Source organism: Netta rufina (genome assembly GCF_964035555.1).
Source record: "Netta rufina genome assembly, chromosome: 11".
Classification (NCBI taxonomy): domain Eukaryota; kingdom Metazoa; phylum Chordata; class Aves; order Anseriformes; family Anatidae; genus Netta; species Netta rufina.
This window is the reverse complement of record NC_140134.1, coordinates 3,272,692-3,286,875: the sequence shown is the minus strand read 5'-3', so window position 1 is coordinate 3,286,875 and position 14,184 is coordinate 3,272,692. Positions and strand designations below refer to the sequence as shown.

Genomic DNA, 14,184 nt, shown 5'->3' with positions numbered 1-14,184 from the left:
GTGAAATTAGAACTAGAATGGGCAAGATCTCTTTTTAGAGCAGGTTTCCCAAAAGAGCATTTGTGTAGTCTAAACTTCACGGCACTGAAACTACTGGAGAAAAGTGCTTCTGAGGCAGGTTTTAGTTTGTTCCCCGGGGAAAGCCACAGACGAAATCAGTGAGTATTCCTGCATGTGAGTCACTTCTTATGAAGCATAAACAACCTGTTGTAAGCTCGTTTTTATCAGTGCTCTCAAAATAAGTAGTTTCTTCAGCTGTTGCTGTTTTTGTGAGTTACGTTTTTGGCTGCTGATCTTACTTTGTGCTAGTGGCTTCTCCACAGGGTGAAGACAGTCCTGTACACACACGTGTACCTGCCCCGTATGCTCTCAAACTGCATTTGCAGAGAGCAATATTGTGTGGCTGTGTTTGGTTACCTGAATGGACCAGGGACTTCTTCAGCCTCCTCAGCCATAATATTACTTCCAAAGAGAAGGGAAGCAAATTCCTGGAATTCTTACCTGGTGGTTAGTATTTGTTTTCTGGGATGCAAATTAAGAGGCACGTTCAGGTCCCAGGGCTGCATTTTGCTATGTGTTGTACAAACATGGAAAAAAAAAAAGACTGTCCTTACCTCGGACATTATGCAACTATCACAGAATCAAGGTTTCCAACAGGGAGGGTTGTAAGGAAACAAGGGATAATACTGATAAATGGTGTTTTTGGCACTGTGTGTGTGCTTCCCAATTGGAGGGTAACTTGTGAAGTCCAGGCAATTAATGGTCTTGAAACTCCAACGCATTAATGTCGGAAGCTAATTGGAAGCAAATGTTAACTGCAATAGTGAGAGACAACAGGAATGATGGCAAGCCATGGAAGATGGTGCAAAAGTGTTTTGCACCATCAGTGCAAAAACAGTATTTTGTTATGGAAAAAAAAAATCAGCAGAGGAATGCAAAAAGGTGTATTGAGTCAAAAAATACAATGGGAAAATGTTTTCCTGTTAGGCACTAGCCATACATCCCTTCCTCTTAAGGCTGGATGCCTCTGTGTGTTTTGCACACTTGTTTTCAGTGATGGATTCCATGGGAAATGTGGGTGCAGTGGGTGCTGCCCAGAGCAGGCAAGCGAGGTGCTGCCGGGCAGTGGCACCGGCACGGGCAGGGAGTACTTCTAGCTTCGTTCCAGCCTGGACTAGAAAGAACTCCTCTCTGGGGAAAACTTGGGGCACTGCTGCCAAAATACACGCGCTGGGGATGTGGGTGCAGTGTGGCTCCCCAGCCAGGAGCCAGAGGGTGCCAGGGGTCGCGTTTTGCACAGCAGGGAAGGGGCTGTTTGGGGCAGTGACCTGTGCCTGGCGTTGCGGGAGCTCCCAGAAGCGTGTGAGGGGGTGCAGAGACCATCCAAAGGACATGAAGGCACATGCCTGGTGCGATCCCATGCTTTACTCTCTAAATGCGATTTGCTAGGGTGGCACACAGGTTGGTCAGCTCAGCAAGAAGAGTCTGGTGAACTCAATTCCACCTTCTTCTGGGGGTGAAGAGGGCGAGCTGCATTATGCCTGGATCCCTATGTCAGGTTCTGGTCCTTTCAAGATGAGCCACTAGTTCAGTTGATGAGATTAAATGTTCGATGCTGAGAATCTCTCAACTATGTTTTATGTCAGTTCTTCAAGATAAATGACTGCAAAAACCCGCTGTTAAAAGCAATAGTCAGTGTAGTCATACATGTATATGCCTAATAGTCGTATATTCCCAAAACTTAAAATGTTTTTATTATAATCTTCTATACTTCACTTTTCATCTTCGCTTTAAAAGAAGAAACAGTCTTTAAAAGAAGAGAGAATACAACAAAATTATGTGATGTGGTTGCTTCAAAATAATGAAACTTATTTTCCTTATGGATTTGTGTCGGAAGATCTCTGCATAATCCTTTTTGGTAATGTAGAGGTTTGGCACAATGAACGTGGCTCCAGGTACTTGGGTTTTGTGATGTTTGGAGGGGCTTTTTTTGGTCTAATGCTCAGCTCCAGCATTCAGAGTAACTTGTGGCTATTGAACTTGACAAGTGGGCAAATCTTTGATGTCTGAACTGCTAGTAGCCGATGTGTAGCAGATGGAGACTTTCTGTTGTATCAGAGCTGCAGATGGCTTTAGAGCATTTTCTCCTTTAAAAAAAAAAGTCATTTTGACAGCTTCTGATTTAAGTTGTTGTATATTTGCTGTGTAAATTTTCTGTTGGCTTCAAACTCAACACGTTTTTTCCCCCTGCTGGGTACTTTTGGTTACACATATCTGTAAGTGATGGAGGAGGAGCTAAGCTTGGTTTTGTTTGTTCATCTCGTTGCTGATGCCTGTTGTTTTTGCACAAAATACAAAAGAGCCCGTGGAGGACCTGGAGCCTGGGCTGGATAAAAGCTTTGATTCTTCTTCGTGCTATTTTTAGCGCAGTGTTTTGTTTTCTGTGTAATTCCTTGCTCTGTGTCCTGACTCACAGGTCACTGATTTTAGAGCGTGCGAGTGCAGAGCTGGGCCCCCGGCCGCCGTCCCAGGCGCTGGCTGCGTGGAGGAGCCGGGCGATCCTGCTGGGGGCTGGGAGTGGCGCTGAGTGGAAGGGTGAGCCCTGTCCCTGAGCTTCTCTGGAAAGTATGTTCTAAGAATACGCGGGACAGGCTGTTACAAAACACACGTGCAAGCAATAAACTCGGCGCGGAGGCCAGGGCCGATGGGTGACTCGAGGTCAGAGCCTGCGGGGCCGCTGTCGCCGGGCCCGCGCCGCACCGGCAGCCACGGTCAGCCTGGACGCGCTGCCCCCCTCCAGGAGGGGGAAGTGTTTTGGACAGCTCTGTTGTGAACACACGCTGCCGTTCGTGCTCTAGTAGCGTTAATTTTAGCGCTTCAGGCGAGTGTCTCGTGTCTGGGGCTGTCAGAAGCTTGTTTTGCTCCACAAGGTGCCGGGTGGCAGGGATGTTTATGGGAGCCTTCCAAGCTGCACTGCGGGCTGGCTGAATGAAGGGCAGAGGGAAAGCAGATGCTTGCAGTTTTTAAGCAAACAAGCATTTCTTAAATTGCAGTGCTCGAGTGGGTCCGGTTTTCAAAAAGGTACTTTCCAAGGCATGTGTGCTTGTGCACAGGAAGCCTGACAACGTCTGAGTGCTCCACAGCTTCATTAGGGGTTGTGTTCTTAAATCTTGAAGTAAATCTGAACTGTAACGAGAGAGCTGTCGCACAGCCAGGCTCCTGGTGATTCTTCAGACTGCCTGAGAGAGGGACAAAACCTGTCTCCATCAAGCTGCTCGGTACTTGCACAGATGGAACAAGGCTAGGCACGTGCAATGACTATTGTGATGGTTTGGACTGGAATAAAAGTACATCACTGCCCGAGCAGCCGATGGTTTTTAATTCCTGGCACGAGATCTTCTTTCAGGCCTTGTGGAAAGCTGCACAGACTGTCATTTCCCCTAGAATCTTAAAAAATCAGGCAATTTAAGGTCCAGATATTCTGGATGGGTTAACTGAGACAGGGATATCAGCTGAACCAAGCACAAGTGTGGGTGTCTTTGGTGCTTCTTTCACCCATGACGCTGCGCTGTAGTTTTTATAGGTTCCTGTCAGACGACAGAGTATTTGAAGTCTCCTGTTGGGGCCCCTAAGGGAAGGTGCTGCAGTACAGCTTACTGAGGCGTTGGTGAGCTGCTGGTAGCACCTCTTTTGCACTCTTATCGAATCCATGGCACTCGTAATAATACCAGAAGTTTAGGAGAAGTGACAGATCTAGGGGAGGGTAAGAATTGCTGTCCCTGAAGAAGTGGCATACTAATGCTGCATATGGGAGGCCCCAGCCAGGTTTTTAATAGCCTTGTAATAGAGTAGACTACTTTTACCAAAAAAGTGGACTAGGTCATAAGTGGTTTTTCCCAGAATAACTGCCCTTCCCTCGTCCCACATCCTTCTCTGGCTTACTGGTTTGTTTTTTAAGGCACACCACAGTAAAACTGAGGAATTACAATATCTATAAAAAATAGATACTGCTGCATAAATTTAAGGAGATTTTCAAGGTGCAGACAGTTCCTCAGTAGTCCTGGAAACTGTATTCTTGTATCTGTCTGCCCGTTGGAAAAAGGAACGTTTCAAGAGAGGAGAAGCAAGGAGGAGGTAGCGGGGTGTCTGGTTTGTGTACTGCTGCTCCCCTGGGAGTTCGAAGTCAGACTTCGGTCTGAGGCTGATGGCTGTAACCGCACCCGCTTGGGCTCGTTGGCACCTCACAGTTGGTGCAGGTGAGTGGCTAGTGATGGGTTTTTGGACTGTGACACCGTTTCCAAGGCCGAGTGCTTCGGCACTTGCAGATCGCCCCCTGCTCTGGCAGCAGGATTGCTGTGCAGGCCCAGGGCTTGGTTAAGGTTTTCCATCACGTGCGATCCTGCCAGCCACGTGGCTCCTCTTTCACAGGGATTTCCCTGCTTCTCACAGCTGTGGCATCCCGGTCGAGTCCACCCAAAAATGATTCAGTGTTGGGTGTTTTGCATTCACGTTGCACTTCTTGAATTTGCTCTGGCTTATTTTTAAGAGGCCTGGCAGCAGTCTGAAGCAAATGTCATGTTTTGTAACGGTTCTTTTCTTGCAGTGACCATAGGAAGAGAAATACTAGCTTGGGTGTCTGTGGCATTTTTCTCTTGTATAATACCAGGTGTTTGAGACACGCTTATACACTGCATAGATGGCATTCACCATCAGGAGCTTTATGTGCTCCCGCTTCAGGTTTGTTCAGCCCCTTAATGATTCTCCCGAATCATTTGCTGAAAATCTTGAGAGCTGAAGGCACTTCACATTCCTCCTCAGAAAAGAAATGTTATTAGAATTAACAGTAAAATAAGCACAAGAGCACTTGAAATTATGTTGTCAACGTTTCTAAGAACTGTAATTACCTAAGGTGATGAGCTAAAGCCTGAAATATCTCAAAGATGATTTTTAGTGTTAGCGAGGAAGGGTTTTTTTTTGTTGTTGTTGTTGTTTTGTTTTAAAAAAAGGTGTTTCTGGCCTGTCTACATGACTGTGAATGCTGTTCTCAAAGATAGTTTCATATATTGTAAAGATGTAGCGATACGGAGCAGTAAGCTGCAGAACAAGGTTTTAGCAGAAGTCTGGGCAGCACAAGATGCAAACATGTAGTGGTTTATGTAGAGAGCTGCTCTGGCAGCTCCCATAAGCACTGAAATACCTCCCGTAGTTCTTTTTTTGTTTTGTTTTGTTTTGTTTTTTTAAACCACAGTCCAGTGTTTTTTTCCAGGTAACATAAGAGTGATTTATTATCACAAATTGCTGTTTTACATCTTTAGATCGATCTCTGTATAAAATAGTGCAGAAGTCTGCAAACAGTTGAGTCTTAGTCGAGCTTGATTGTTGAACAAATTAAAGAGAAAACTTGTGTGTGCAGTCCTGAACTGTATTGTGTTTAAGGCCTCAGATAAAATTTCTGGCATCCATTTTTCTTTATGTATTATACAAATGCAGTCACAGCCAGAATTTACTGCAGAACTGCTGTCAACCTGCTTAATGGGAGGGAAGTCTTGGCTTTCAAATGGAATTAGGCCTCCCGGTGCTCAACTGCTGCAACTGCCGTATGGATGTTATGCCTTCAGAAAGAGGTGAGGCCTGGCCAAGTACGCGTGCTTTTTCATTGTAAATTCATGTTAGGCTTCCATTGAAAAGAAAGCCACAGATACGGAGCCGCTGCAGTGTGGTATTTACAGCTAGCAGAAAGATGAGCAAGTCAAGGAGAGCCTTCGGTCTGCATGCCCTCGGCCGTGTCGCTGCTGCTGCTCGGTTGGGTCTTGAATTGGCGAGTTCTGGTAGCAAAGCTCCTCATCAGCCATCATCATCCTCATCTGCGGGGTCCATTTGGCTGGGGAAGCTGTGGTGAAGGACGAGGCCTCACCCCTCCGAGAGGGTTGCCTTCATCAGAAGTGAGTGGTGAAGGAAGTTTGAAAAAAGCTTGAATGTATATTTAGAAATCTGATGTAGGAAAATCCATAATTTTAATGTTTGCCAGAAAACGATTAAGCTTTTTTAACACCTTAGGAAAAAACCTTCACGTTCTGTAAGCTTACGGAGGCTGTGTTTTCTGTTGTAGGCTGATGTACTGCCTTCCTCCCCGGCTCCTTCCACTCCCAAGTCACCTTGGCTGGCCGCAGCTGCACGCTGTGCTGGTGGAGGCTGAAGCTTGCCTAGGTCTCCTCTCCATAGGTCCCTTGCTCCCTTCTGTGAAGCTCAAATAGGATCACTTCAGTAATTTATTTTCCACATAATCTTGCAAAATTTATATCCGCATGTTTATGAGCATGGTAAATCAGTGTTGATGCTGAGTGAAGGCTGTATAGAAAACCTTCCTTCCCAATTACAGCTGTACAGTCTACTGAGCATTTATTCTGTACTTTTAGTGACATGTACCTGTGCTGAAAGAGGTGTTTTCTAATCATTCACCTTTTATGAACTAACAAAGATATCTGAAAAAAAATCAGAGCTGCTGAACTAGAAATCCTGTTGCTTTGTCTTTTTTTTTTTAAGGGTCTGTCTCAGTGGTGGGTTTATCAAGTCACGCAGTTTGTTCTAACACCTAATGTAGGTAGCGATCAGCTAACCAAGGGAAAAAGTAGAGCTCGAAGAGAGCAAATGGAAAACTTAGAAATTATTCAGTCGGCTCCTGGCATGCATGTTTTTTCATTATAATATAAGATTTTGTGCAGTTCACGTTTAGCCAAATGGCAATCTAGGAAGTCTTAGTATAAGGGAAAACACAAATTGTGTTTAATTAAGAGCATTAACTGAGGCAGAAGTCCTCTTTGTTTTCACTCCCTGCCTGGTTATAGCATGTTAGTACAAGTAGCATCTTTTGTAACCCATTCTGTAGACAGCGAAGTCTAAGGATCAGCAAAAAGCGTTATGTGTTGTTTCTCCACCCTGCTTGAGTTTAAGATCTAAAACATCCTTTTAAAAGTCAGCATTAGAGCTCGTACAGCTTTATGCTGGCACTCCAGGGCTCTCCTGCCTTTGTCAGGGTACAGTGGAACAGCTGTATCTTAGAATATGTGATCTCTCCCAGTTCAATCAACTGGGATTTGAAAAGAGTCTGAAACTTGCTGCCTGTCTTCAGGTATTGCTTTTCTTCTGTTAAATGCAGGCCGTGAAATCAGAATGCTTGGTCTGCTTCACCATTTGTGATTTCCTTCTGGAGGAAGAAACAGTTGAGCTTACATCATTTGTTCTTTTTCTTTGCCCAAGTAAGTGAAAATAAAGCTGGTTTCTCTCATCAAGATACAAATGTAGGACCTAGAGGTTGGTTGACTGCCAGAAAGTCAAAAGAAGCAGGTTAACCTGACATTGCTAGGTAGCAATAGTGAGTTACAGTTGGAAGAAGAGAACTGACTCAGTAAGCTGTGCAGTGATGGCAACACAGGCTGTCAGCCAGAGCGCAGGAAGCAAGATGGGAACACCCAGATCAGTTTACCAGTCTGCTTTTTGTGCTCTCAGAGCACTAGTTTCTGAGACTATTGCGGAGAAAATTAGCTTTAAATGAGTGCAACTGCTGTTCTTCCCTTGGCTTTTATGTTGGTACTCATTAAACTCTTTGACCCTGAATGGGTTTTGGTAGAAGTCGTTTGGTAAATTGTACTTTTGTCCAGCCCAGTTTTAAGCCCAGTGTCCTTCTGATAACTTCATTTGCTGAAAAAGTGACTTGAGAGTAGTTGAGCGTGCTGTGGGCTGCGTGCAGCAGGGCCGTGGAGGTGCGGGGAGCATTGCAGGCTGGGGGCAGCTGGCGGTACCTGGTGCTGATGGATCCGTGTGGCCCTGGAGGAGCTCCACTGGCTGCCGTGTAGCCATGTCTTGCTTTTTAAAAATCACCCCTTTCTTGCAAGATTTTGTGTGGTTATGTTTGCTGATGATAAACTGTTGTCAGAACACCAAAGCAGATAATTTTTTCCTATTCTTCTGTGCAGAGCTAAGTAGATCCAGCACCTGTATAGCTTCTAGTCTATTTCCTTTGAACAAGAGCAGGGTCTACATCAATCCTAATTTCAAACTCCTGTGCTACTGTTTCCTGCCTCCACCTGAACTGTTTGATAATCAGGTGGTGGTCCAACTCAATGCACTGGAAAACAAAAGGAGGCAGCAGAAGTAAGATGAGGCGTTGCACTTCTATACCAGCATTTTCTTAATGGCTGTCATGCTTCCCAGGCTCAAAGATCGATGAGGAACTAAGGATTCAATGCAGGAAAAAAAATCTATAGAGGAATATTCCTAAAATAAGGTGTGTCACCAGGTCACTGCATTTGCTTAAATTTAAGTAAACCTAGTCAATGGCTTGTTTCTTGAAAGGAGTAGGCCAGCTTATGATTTTGACTCTTGATATCTAAAATTATCCTTAAAACCTTACTATTGCAAGGCTTGTGAGCTGTGTGACTTCAGATATAATTACGGGCTTGTAGCATACGGACATGACATCCAGAAAAGCATGGATTTCAGAGGTTCAAGGGCAGCTTTCTTTGAAGTGGAGTACAACATGGAGTTAGTTAACTGAAGCATCCTGAGGTGTTTCTAATTCCAGAAGAGAAGCTGTTAGTCAAATGTTTACATTGTGTTTCATTTCCTTTACAGTAGTTTTTTGAATTCCTGCCTTACTCTTAAAACCCAGAACTACCTCTAACCCACTTTTGGAGAAGTGAGATGATAAAACCTATTTGGAGTTAGCTGTTCTGGGGGAAGGGCCAGAGAGCCATAGCTGTAACTTTTTAAATGCCTCGCAATTGCTAGGAGGAGATAGGGAGGGAAAAATTGACACTGGGGTCTTACCAAATGTACTTGAATGAGGTGCAGCACAGGCTGGAGGGGTGCGTGGGGGCAGCGTGGGGTGGAGGTGAGTGCTCGGTGCAGGCTGGGCAGCCGGGAGTGGGCGAACGTTGGGGCTGGCATCCAGCAGCTCCAAGCAGCCCGTGCCATGCGGCTCCCACTTCGTGCTGGGCTTCAGCTTCCTACAGGGATGGGGATCCAAGTGCTTTGTGCTGGTGGCCTTCACAGGCTGTTACGGGTGCCTGAAGACTTTCCAGGGACAGTCCTAGAGCATATTTTAAAGGTAATTATTAGCCGTGTTTCATGTTCTCCCTTAAAAGCAGCCCTGCAAATCAGCGGGGGTCCCCAGGGGACAGCACAGGGTGAGGGGTGCAGGCCCTGCCCGAGCTGACCCCGCTGCCACCACCCCTGCAGGAAAGGATCCCAGCTCCCAGCCTGACGCTGGGGTGGCCCTGGGAGCACAATGGGCTGCATGGTACCGAATGTCTTTGCTTCCTGTCTGAGCCTAGAAAATAGATTAAATGCTCTTCTGCTACCCATGAAAACACGCTCTGTAATTGCAACAGAAAGTGCTGTAATAGGAAAGGGAAGGGAGTTGGTCCCCACAGTCGTGACCTGGCTGTGAAAGGAATCAGCTGGGTGCAGCGGGCTGAGCTGAAGTGTGGGGAGAGTGCTCGCTTACAGCTAAGTGAGTTTGTGGCTCGCTTGTACCCCCCCCCCCCCCCCCCCCGTGTGTAATTTCAGGAGATTTTGGAACACAAGCCACTCTCAGCTTCCTTTGGTTTTGAGTTCTTGTTCTTTCCTGCAGTGCTCCAGTGATTCGTGGATGGGGGCAGGCAAGGAAGACCCTTTGTGAAATCTCCTGTTAAACAGGCTTTCCTGTTTGTCCAGAAGATGTAGAAAAACACTTCTTGTTGTAGAGGAGATAAAGGAAGACAAAAATGATGTACCTCCAGGTTTAAATTCTCCAGTACTGTATATTTTGTTCTATTTGTAGTAGCTTCAGTCTAAATTTATATTTTTCTCGTTTTCACTCCTAGTCATGTGCCATCTGTTGCTCTCTTTTGACTAGCTGGTCAGTGCACTTGAGTTTCAATTTGTGATGAGAGGGCAGTAGTGCCTGTTGCTGTAATTCCCATGTATTTGTGTCAGCTAACTGGACTTTTAGCTATTTTAAGGGAAATAAGAACCGTACATTGCTGGGATGCGTATTTTGTATTATACACTTGGATGTCCTGTTGGTAGAGATGAAGCAGAATAAAAATCATGTCTGGAGACAGATTATAGGATTGAGGTTATTCTGTGCACAGTATATGATGCCCTAAATAGGGCTGAATCATAGGCAAAAGCAAACTGTCACAGCACACGTGCACCAAGACTTTTTTTATAACTAGACACTGAGTTTGCTGTTTCTATAAATGTCTTTCCACCCTTGTCCTCAATTACATCAACTTGCATCATCTGTGCCTGTTGTGTAGGAACAATTACCAGCTTCTCAGTATTCATTGCTGTTTTTTTCCTTTCCTAAAACTATTAGTTGTTAGATAATATAGAAATCTAGTGGAGCTGAAAAAAAGTCAATATGCCACATGAAATTTGTAGGAAAGTGCATTTCTCAATATCCATTGTTATTTCTGCATAAAAAAAGATTGAATACCTCGATTGTTGTACTGTTGATATAAGTTTTAAGCGTTGGCCTTGCCCTCGTAATGCTGTTATGAAAACAGCCGTGTTTCCTAGCTCAGCACTTGGTGCTTGTCATCCTTTAAGGGGATGCAGTTTCCATTTCGGAACATCCTATTTGTGTCACGCAGCCAGTGCAGATGTCTGTCAAGCGAGCTGGTCTCCTTCCGTGCTCCAGGCAGGGAACCGGCAACTTGTGAACCAACAGGGCTGGCCCAGGGCACAGGCAGTGTTTGTGCATTGAACTTGAACCTCGGCCTTGTCTGTTGATGTGGAGTAACACCGTCCGTGTGTTGGGAGCCTGGAGTACCGTCTGCCGGAGGTACTCTCCGCTATAGATCTCCCTTGTTTATTCGCTAGGTGGATCTGGCATTTGGACATGCTCAAGCAGTCTCTGGCTTATGTCAGCGTGATGGCTGTGAAGAAACTGGGTGTTTTAGGTAGTACCAGGTGGTTTGAATGTGTAAGGAAGGTGGGCTTTTTGCCTGAATCTAGCCAGCTGTGAGGAAGCACTCAGGCCATAGATCTTACCCATTAATTTGTGTCAGGTCCCAAAACTTTCGGTCAAATTCAGATCCTTTCTGAAAGACAGGGCAAACCAATAGGTCTGCTGCTCCCCATGATAAGCTGTTAGTGTTAATTACAGGGCATATCTATTTTATTATTATTAGTTGCTATTTAAAGTTTTCTAGAGAAAATTATCAGGTATCGCATCTTACTGTGCATACTCCTGTTCCTTAAGAAGCTATTTGTCTAAGGTGGGATCTGCCTGTATAAACACATGCATCTTGATCCAGCTCTTTAACTTTTTTTTTTTAAACCATAGTGTTTTTGCATATTTTGACTACACAGTTTCTCTCATATTTTCTTAAGGATGAATATTTTCTTCCCCTTCCTGTTTCAGCTGCTAAACGTGAAGCCATCCTTGTTGTCATCTCTCCTGCTCAGCACTTTCTAGGTTTTTGAAACTTCTACATCGGAGTAGAAGCACTTCAATAGTGATCTGTCCTAGTGTGACTTCCTTAAAATTACTGGGATCTTTGGGCACGCGGGGATGAGCATGATGCTTGTATTGGCAGCCAGGTAATAGCTAAATGCTTTTCAGAGTTTTTCCGTATCCCATTTCCCTGTTCTGCAGGTATGACTTACCTGTTGTTGACCAGGGTTTTGACAGGGGAAAAAAAAAAGTTGCAGGTGCCTAATTTTGGAGGTGACTCATATCACTACACATGAGGCTTGTCCTCTGTTATTTGCTGTTCCTTTAATCTTTCATGCTCCCTTTATTAGTAATTTTCTGCCCTCTGTCAGATGAATGACCACTGTAATGATGATTTCATGTATGGTGTGTGTGCCTCTCGGGGTCCTCTGGGGGATTTCATCTGTCCTCTGGCTGCTCTTGGTGGCCAGGTGAGCGCTGCTGGCAGCACCCAGCTCGTCCAGACCCCTTTTTGGGGGGGACACAGCTGGGGCTGGGCAGTTGCCTGCCTCCCTCCGTACCCCCGTGGCTGGAGCCGCAGGCTGGCACGGAAAAAAGGGGTGGGGGGAAGTCTGTAGGGATGGGGGCTGGGATAATGACCTTGGCTCCCCGGCAGTGGGCTGGCTTCTCCCGGGTACCTCGTGCAGATCCCTCCAAATCGTCTGCAAGCCCTGGGGTCTGGGGAATACAAGCCCGAACTAGGCAATCATGGACATGCAAAAGCTAGTTTTACATACTTTGCAATTTGCATATGCAGGTAATTAGGTGTTTAATTGGAGTTTTTGTTTAATACGTCCCTTATATGGATTTCTCAAGTCTGTCTTGCCATGCTTGCTAAACGCCCTGGTATTAGGGAATGAAGGCAACAAAAAAATAGACTCTTGAGTCTGGTTTTCTCCAAGAGGAAAGGTATTTATCCGTGGTAATCAAAACAGGAATAGAAATGGAGAAAAGCAGGACTTGGCCTGTCCATCTTGGCAGTTTTGTGTCGGTGGATGACACAGGGCACGTGCTAAAATTGTGAAGATGTCATGTGCCTTTCTGCCCCATAAGCATAAAAATAAAGAACCGCTGCCAGTCTTGCCTCCACCTGCTTTATTTTGCTACTCTTAAAATAGACTTTGAAGTCAATGTATTTTAGCTTCCTCTGAAGAGATCTTTCTGTAACCTCTTCAGTAACTAAATCATTTTGATCCTTGAGCGTTTCCAAGCAGAGGGGGAATGGCATGCCCTGGTTGGACTGGAGTCTGTTTGAGGGCTGTGTGACACCCTTAAGCTGGGGGGGAGCAGGGTGCTCTACAGACTGCCATGAAGCAGGGGACTGTGCATTGTGCTCTGCAGGAATCGTGTGCCAGTGTAACTCGTGAGGAGCGATGACAGCTGCTGCTTTGTTTACAGAGACTTGTTGAGTTTTAATTCTTTGTACAAGTTTAGACTGAGCATTGTACAAAACAATGAATATTCTGTACGTTCCTCCTGAACCTTTTCTATGTTTGAAAGCTGTTAATGGTAACTATAAATGGCCTTCTCTGCAATAACCTCCAGCTCTCAGCTGGAGGAACTCTCAATAAAAATCTTAAAGAACATTGTGTCCCACTTTTCCTAACAGAAGGAACTCTTACTATTTTTTTTTTGCTATTCATTTTTTTAATGTACTATATGATGTATCGTCTTCCCTTTATATCTGTCGTATGATTTTAATGATGCCAAGTCATACTGCCATTAGGCTGCTTCCGTTAGCACTCAGGAAGCCTTTTTCTTTCAGAAAAGCTGTAATTCAGCCGTGGATCACAACACAAACACTTGTTTCTTGGCACTGGTGAAGTCTGGTGACTTGGCCGGTTACTACATGTAGCTTTCTTTAGAGAGTATTTGTAATTTTATCTGCTTGCAGTGGCAAGTTATGGGCTGAGGCCGTTGGTTTGTTTTGGTGGTGTGATCATTTAGGTGCTAAGGGACGGACAGTCTGCCTGATACAAACGTCCGTTTTCCATACCTCTTGTTTGAGGTATAAATTGGAACAAACTGCAGGGGCAGCAAACAGTCAAACACTTGTTATGCAGTAGGTGATGTTAATGTTTATCTCTTTGAACTGACAGATACTTTAGATGAATACTTCGAGTATGAAGCTGAGGAGTTCCTGGTCTCCTTGGCCTTGCTGATCACTGAAGGTCGAACACCTGAATATTCGATAAAGGGCAGAACAGAGGGCTTCCACTGTCCTCCAGCACAATCGAGTCAGCCCCCAACAACTAAGCATGAATGCAGTGACAGAGTGGCTCAGGTATGATGGTACCCATTTCACCGCAAGTATTGTGGACTTTGTTCTTGCTACCGCGATCAAAATCAGATGAGAAGTCCTGGTAGATTCACAGCTAAGCACGAATAACAATTACTTTATGACAGTTCTGCATTTAAACAAGTCTGTACTTTAGTATTATACTAATAATAGATCAGATCTGTCCTTAAAATGAAAGATCATTAAGCCTTTTATCGTTGAACATGAAATTCTGCAGACTACCTGAATGCAGTACCTATTTCAGTCTTTGTCATGCAAATTGCAAGTGCTATACTTAGCATTCTTGTTCTTATTTTGAGAAAATGTAGGCTGACTTGCCTAACTTTTCGATCTTCCAGGTGGTATTGAAAAGTGAATGGTCCAAAAAGCAGGAACACCATCAAATCTAGCCAGTCTCTTTTGG

General features: G+C 44.9%; 1 protein-coding gene across 2 annotated transcripts in view; it reads left to right on the top strand.

The window, feature by feature from the left end:
* Positions 1-14,184, top strand: part of ATOSA (atos homolog A) — a 44,507-nt gene that overhangs the window by 13,821 nt on the left and 16,502 nt on the right. For both annotated transcript variants that reach the window (XM_084293378.1, XM_084293377.1), the window contains one exon: positions 13,582-13,766. In XM_084293378.1, coding sequence (XP_084149504.1) covers positions 13,582-13,766 — 185 coding nt within the window. The remainder of the gene's footprint in view (positions 1-13,581; positions 13,767-14,184) is intronic.